The sequence below is a fragment of the Mus pahari genome, chromosome 23, assembly GCF_900095145.1.
Source record: "Mus pahari chromosome 23, PAHARI_EIJ_v1.1, whole genome shotgun sequence".
In the NCBI taxonomy this organism is placed as follows: domain Eukaryota; kingdom Metazoa; phylum Chordata; class Mammalia; order Rodentia; family Muridae; genus Mus; species Mus pahari.
This window is the reverse complement of record NC_034612.1, coordinates 12,777,642-12,784,883: the sequence shown is the minus strand read 5'-3', so window position 1 is coordinate 12,784,883 and position 7,242 is coordinate 12,777,642. Positions and strand designations below refer to the sequence as shown.

Below are 7,242 nucleotides of genomic sequence, written 5' to 3'. Positions count from 1 at the left end.
GAGGCCAGCCTGGTCTACAAAGTGAGTTCCAGGACAGCCAGGGCTATACAGATAAACCCTGTCTCGGAAAACCAAAAAAAAAAAAAATAAATAAAATAAAAAAATTAGCTTACAATGTAGTGGGTTCCATAAGCCGTTTTTGGGGGTGGGAAACACATATGTTCTCATTATGTAGGCTGGCCTTAAACTCATTATATGGCCCCGGCTGACCTCAAACATGAACACTTATATGCACACCACACATAAAGAAAGTTTCTGGCTGGGTATGGTGGTGCATGACTTTAATCCAGAACTCGAAAGGCAGCAGTAAGAAGATCTCTATTAGCTCGAGGCCAGCCTGGTCTACAGAGTGAGTTCTAGGACAGCCTGGTCTACAGAGTGAGTTTTAGGACAGCCAGGTCTACACAGAGAAACCCTATCTGAAAAACCAAAGTAGAAGAAAAGATAGTTTCATGTATTTCTTGCCTGATTTGATGATTTGAAACTCCTTGCTTGCTTTGCTTTTACAGTGCTGGGGCTTGTGTGTCCTCACCAGTGAGCTTTTCTTTAGCTATATTTTAGAATGGTTAGTTGGAGCTCTTTTTGACTTTTGAAAAGGAAAATTTTATTTTTTTTTATATGTACATAGTTTCTATTTCCGAGGATTTGGAACCCACAGTCCCATGCATGCTAGACATGTAGCTGCCTCTAACCTTCTGTAATTTTATTATGTTACATTGGAAGAGAAATTACCCCTTTCTCTTTTGTAGTTATTGGGATATTTGTAGCTTTCTACAGGGAAGTTCTTTCTCTTGCAGATTAGTATTAGCTCTGGGAAAGGAAAACACAAGTTCAGGAGGTGATACTGGGCGCTTTACAAGCCTCCCACCTTACAGTTCTTCCGTCTTGAAGGGAAGCCCCACTGTTTATTTATTTTTTTGGACGGGGTTTCATTCTGTAGTCCAGACTGGCCTTCAGTTTAGGGCAGTTCTCCTGCATCAGCCTTCACGTACAGTGATGACAGCTGTGAGCCACCCCTGGGAGCACCAGTTAATTTAAGGCCAGGAAGGCCAAGGGTGTTTTCAGTGCCACAGAACCTCCTTCTGTGGATAGGGCCTTGGTAACATTCAGCATCAGAGAAACAAACATTTAGAACCTGGGCCATTCAGTCCTGAAATGTTGATTGGATGTTTTAAGATGCCAGTTGCAGAACAGCCAAATTGAAATTTAGCATCGTGTTTTGTTCAACTTGTGGCTCAGCCGTAGCATTCATGTTCCACAGAAGGAGTATAGGCCTAGAGTACACCCTGTGAGCTTCCTGTGGAGCTCCTGAGGCTGTGAGTTGCTGCTTGGCTTCCTTTCATCTAAGGAAACTCCCTTGCTGTTAGTGTAATACGGTGCTCCCGACTCAGCTGTCCTGCAAGCGTTTGCTGAGGGCTTCCCATGTGCCGGGCATGATGCTTGGTGCTGCCCATTCTGCAGAGAGGAGAGAATTCTGTGTTCATGCCAGTAGGGAGGGGTGGACAGATGATAGATAGTAACTAAGTTTAAACTAATGAGATAGAGTTTTCAAGAAAGTCACTTTCTTCATGGTAAAGAAATGGGACAGAAGCCATGTTTGATAATATGTATAATTCCAGCACCAGGCACAGACTAGGAAATGATCAAGGAGGCAGGAGGATTATGAGTTCCTGATCTGCCGTGGCTAGGCAGTGAGTTCCAGGATAGCAAGGGCTATGTGGCAAGAGCCCATCTTAATGAAAGAAAGACTGGGACACAGGATCGGGAGTGTGAGAGGGCTGTATATGGCACAGTGTTGTCAGGATTGATCCGTGGTGTATAGGATCCTGCAGAGGCAAGAAGAAGGCTACCATATAGCTGCCATGTAGGTGCTGGGAATCAAACCTGGGTCTTCTGCAAGAGCAACACATGCTCTAAACTCTGATCAATCTCTCCAGCCTGAGAACTTCCTTTTTAAAAACACTGACTAGCAAGCCGGGCGTGGTGGCGCCCGCCTTTGATCCCAGCACTTGGGAGGCAGAGGTAGGCAGATTTCAGAGTTCGAGGCCAGCCTGGTCTATAGAGTGAGTTCCAGGACAGCCAGGGCTACACAGAGAAACCCTGTCTCAAAAAAACTAAAAAGGGGCTGGTGAGATGGCTCAGCAGGCAAGAGCACCCGACTGCTCTTCCGAAGGTCCTGAGTTCAAATCCCAGCAACCACATGGTGGCTCACAACCATCTGTAATGAGATCTGACTCCCTCTTCTGGAGTGTCTGAAGACAGCTACAGTGTACTTACATATAATAAATAAATAAATCTTTAAAAAAAAGCCAAAAAAAACAAAAAAAAACCTAAAAAACAAAAAACAAAAAACAAAAAAACAAAACACTGAATAGCATGTTGCATGTACATACCACATGTTGTTTCTCTACTGTTTGTCAGTGGATAATTGAGTTGTTTTCATGTGATCTACAGATGTGGGTTTGGACCCTTGCTTTCTTTACCCTTTTGTTTGTTTGTTTTAAATAGCTTCTTAATATGAAATCTAGGTCACCCTTGAACTTTCCGTCTTTCAGTCTCCGCCTTATGAGTAGTTGACATATGGGGTATATTGCCATAATTTACCTTGAACTTTTAAAGAACTTATTTGTAAAATTACCCTTTTTACTTCTGTGTAGTCTTTACTATTATTTTATTTTATTTTATTTTATTTTATTTTTATGTTTTCATTTCCCAGAGAAGAGGAAGTATCTTGCAGTGGTCCTCTGTCCCAAAAACAAGCGGAGTTTTTCCTCTCTCAGCAGGTATGTTAAGTATATAGTTATTATGAGCTTTTTAACTTGTATTAAGTCCTATGATGTGCTGTACTGTCACGTCTGTGTAAGTTTACTTGCAAGACTGTGTGCTGCCTGCTACTCTTCCCTCTTCTCTGAGAGTAGCTGTGGGTCCTCGCCTGCGTGTCATTTTACTCTTTTAGTGTATATTCATTCCAGAGTGGAGTGTGACCCACAGCCCGTCCCCTAGCACCTAGATTTGCTTCTTACTCTTTGCAGTTATGCACTTACTTATTCGTGGACTTGGGGGGATTGAACCCGAATCCTGAGCGTGCCAGCTAAACACTGGAGTTGTGTGTAGTGGTGGGTTAGGTAGGACCGCTTTGGCTCCCAGTTGCCTGTGCTTCCAGCTACCCACTGGAGCCCTCTGGATTCGTGATGAAAGACACACACACACACACACACACACACACACACACACTAATTTTTATATGCCTTGACTAGCTCAGTGCCTGGGTATTTCTAAACATCTCCATGGCTAACAAAAAAACCACCCCCCCCTCCGTTATTCCTGTGTTAATATCTTTTAAAATCTATAGTTTATCTCTGCTACCCCAGACCCAACCGGGAAATGGCCTCCAGGGCCACTTTCCTGGATTCTCTCATGTTGGCGGGCCTTTAAGTTTCTTTCCCCAATTAACTTTTTCCCCATGTGTATGTCTGTGGTGAACGTGGGTATGTGTGTGGGTCTATCTGCGTGTGGAGGCCCTGGTGTGATGTCGGGTGTCTCCCTCATATTGCTCTCCGCTTTAGTCATCGAGGCAGCCTCTTTCAGTTGAATCTAGAACTAGCCAGCTTGCTCTGGGGTCCCTCATTGACTTTCTAGTTCTGTAGTTGCTGTGGGCTGCACACCCACCATCTTGTCCTTTTGATGGTTTCAAACATACATGTAAAGAGAAGTGCAGGTGCAGACAAGGTGGCTCAGTGTGTAAAGGTACCTGTCGCTAAGCCTGATGACCTGAGTGCAGGCCTGGGGGGGGGGGGAGAGAACCTGCCTCCCCAAGTGGACACACACCCTACCATGTGCTTTTTGTTAGTTTGGGACTGGATTTCACTTTGTAGCCCAGGCCGGCCTCAGACTTGCAGCAGTCCTCTTGTTTTGTCCTGTAAGACTTTGGGTTATAGCTTGAACCACCACATCCAGTGAAGGTGTTGTACAGTGTTGCCCATAATAACTCTGGGATTCCACAATTATACTTTACTCTGTGAAATATTCAACATGTTCTTTCCAGCTAAAATGAGATTTAATCTATTGGGGCCGGGCTGCTGGTCACTGTGTAGCCTAAACACAGAGTTTTCTTATCTTGTCTTCCTGGGTGCTGATTTGCTGGTGTGCCTACATTCTCTTTTTAATTAAAAAAATTAATTATGTGTGCATTTGTGTTTGTGTGTGGTTATGTGCATGAGTGCAGTGCCCTTAGAGGCCAGGAGCAAGGAGACCCCCTGGAGCTAGGGTGACAGGTGGATGTTGTGAGCTGCCTGCTGTGGGTGCTGGGCGCCGAAGCGTGGCCTGCAAGAGCAGCTAGCACTCTTAACCACTTAACCATCTCCCCAACCACATTTTATTTTAATGTATTTCAGGTTATAGATCCTGGTATATGTTGTTCCAGATATACTGTGTTATAGCTGTAAGCCATAAGTTTTTATTATTGTAATAACATGAACTATTTTTCCCTATGGTATTTTAATATAGAATAGAATTTAAATTTTTTGTTCTATTTTTCTTCATTTTGTACATAATTTTCTTCTTTCAAAAAGAAGATGTACTATTTGAATTTTCGCTGGATGTGGTCATGTGTACCTTCAATCTCCCCACTGGGGAGGCGGAAGCAGGCAGTTAGTTCCAGGTTAGCCAGGACTATATATGAAACTAACCTAACCTAACCTAAATGATTTACCCCTCCAGGGAATTTCAGTCACACAAGAGTCCACATGCAGAATTCCTTAGATGTAGAGGCCAGGGTTCATAACTTAGTACTGGTGGTATTAGCTGTGGGGAAGAAGTCTTTGTCATCCTGATTCTCCTCACGCCCTGGTGCCCTACAGAGGAGTTAAAGAGTTAAGAGTCTATAGTTTACTCTATAATTAGACTAGAAGGCGCTCACTCCGTGTTATGTGTTAACTGCCTCTGGGTGGGGAAGCCTTTAAGAACACAAAGGAAGAAACCGTGCAGGAGATACTTGGCTTTTCAGCATAAACTTTAATGTCTGCATGTCATCATCACATTCTCTAACTTAATTACAAGGCAAACGATGATAACATGGGGGAAGTGTTCGCAGTAAATGTGAGTGAGAGTTAACAGTTGCTTTAGAAATTATTTCAAAGACTGTTTGATGATGAGACTAAGTTTGTCGTCTGTTATTATGTGGAAAGAAGAAAAGGCTGGGCTGAAAATACTGCTTGCTGGTGAGAGTAAAGGCTGCCTGCCCTTCCAGAGCACCAACAGCCACGTGCTGGCTCAGAACTATTCCTCCAGCTCCTGGGTATCCAGTGCCCCCTTCTGGCCTTTGTGGGCATTGCACATGTGTGGTGTACAGACATACCTGTAAGCAAAATACCCATATACATAGTAAAAATAAATGAGTCTTTTTTTAAAGAAAAGAAAACAATTATTATTAATATTGTATGTGTGTGAATGTCTTCTTGTATGTGAACTACATGCATGCAATGCCTATAAAGGCCAGAAGAGGGTACCCCAGAACTCAAATTTATGGATATTTCTGAGCTGACTTATGGGTGTTGCAAATTGAATCCGGTTCCTAGAAAAGCTGTCAGTGCTCTTAAACCTCTGAACACCATTCCTGCTACCCCCTAGCCTTTTAACACCCTCAGCACCCCAACATAGGGTCTTACTGTATAGGTCTGACAGGCCTGGAACATTCTTTAGGCCAAGCTGGCACAGACTGGCAGGGATTCCTCTGCAGCCTGTGTGCAGCATGTGCCTTGATCACAGGCGTGTGCTGCCACAGGCATGTGCTGTTATTACAGGCATGTGCTGTGATTACAGGGTGTGCTGTGAGTATAGGCGTGTGCTGAGTATAGGCGTGTGCTGCCATGCTCTTTTCAGTTTTTCTGTTTGGTTTTGTTTTTTGTTGTTGGTTTTTTGAGACAGGGTTTCTCTGTATAACAGACTGGAGCTCACTCTGTAGACAAGTATACATTGGGCACTGCCTCCCAACTGCTGGGATTAAATGTATTTACCACCATTGCCGGGGTTCTTTATTATTATTATTATTATTAATTAATTAATTAATTAATTTATGAACATTGGTGTTTTGCCTGCATGTATGTCAGTCAGTTGTGAGCTGCCTTGTGGGCACTGAGAATTGAACTCAGGACCTCTGGAAGAGCAGTCAGTGCTCTTAACCACTGGGCTATCTCTCCAGCCCCCTTCTTACTCATTTTTAAAAGACTCAGTCTCAATATGTAACCCAGGAACTCTTGATCCTCCTGGAAATGCCTCCCAAGTGCTAAGATTACATTAGGCCATAATACCTAACTTCATACCTGTAATCATACACACATACAGAAAAAAACTAGGATGAAATGCCTTACAACCTAATACCACTTACTATTATACCAGGTCTAGTGACACTATTATCTCAGCACATAGGAAGCTGAGGCAGGAGGATTGAAAGACTGGGGCCAGTTCCTTTCAAGAAAAAAAAAATTATTCATAATATTCTTTCTCTTTTTTTTCTTTTCTTTTTTAAAAAGGATTTATTTATTTTATGTATATGAGTACACTGCAGCGGTCTTTAGACTCACCAGAAGAGGGCATCAGATCCCATTACAAATGGTTGTGAGCCACCATATGGTTGCTGGAATTGAACTCAGGACCTCTGGAAGAGTAGTCAGTTGTTCTTAACTGCTGGGTCATTTTTCCAGCCCCTCATAATCTTATTTCCAACTGATAGTATTAGTATTACTAACTTACTAATTTATTTTGTAGCCATTTCATATCTTTTGGCATTTTTTTATAATGAGAAAAAAAAAGAATAGAATTTTTCTGGGTTACATACTAAGACTGTCTTTTAAAAAAATGAGTTAAGGTGCTGAAGAGATGAATCAGTGGTTAAGAGCACTGGCTGTTTTCCAAAGGTCCTGAGTTCAACTCCCAGCAACCATCTATACCAGGGCCTGATGCTCTCTTCTTGCATGCAAGTGTACATACAGATAGAGCACTCATACATAAATATAAATCTTAAAAAAAATTAGTTAAGATGGAAGGTGGAAAGAAAAAAAATGGAATCTCTAAGTTTGAGGCCACATATCAAGCTTGGTCTACATATCGGGGTTAGCCAGGGGACATAGAGAAACCATCTCAAAAAAACAAAATGAAGCCGGGCCTGGTGGCGCAGGCCTTTAATCCCAGCACTCGGGAGGCAGAGGCAGGCGGATTTCTGAGTTCGAGGCCAGCCTGGTCTAC

The 7,242-nt window shown here is 42.9% G+C and overlaps 1 protein-coding gene across 2 annotated transcripts in view; it reads left to right on the top strand.

Moving 5' to 3' along the window:
* Positions 1 to 7,242, top strand: part of Anapc5 (anaphase promoting complex subunit 5) — a 33,364-nt gene that overhangs the window by 3,876 nt on the left and 22,246 nt on the right. For both annotated transcript variants that reach the window (XM_021222514.1, XM_021222511.1), the window contains exon 5: positions 2,717 to 2,783. In XM_021222514.1, coding sequence (XP_021078173.1) covers positions 2,717 to 2,783 — 67 coding nt within the window. The remainder of the gene's footprint in view (positions 1 to 2,716; positions 2,784 to 7,242) is intronic.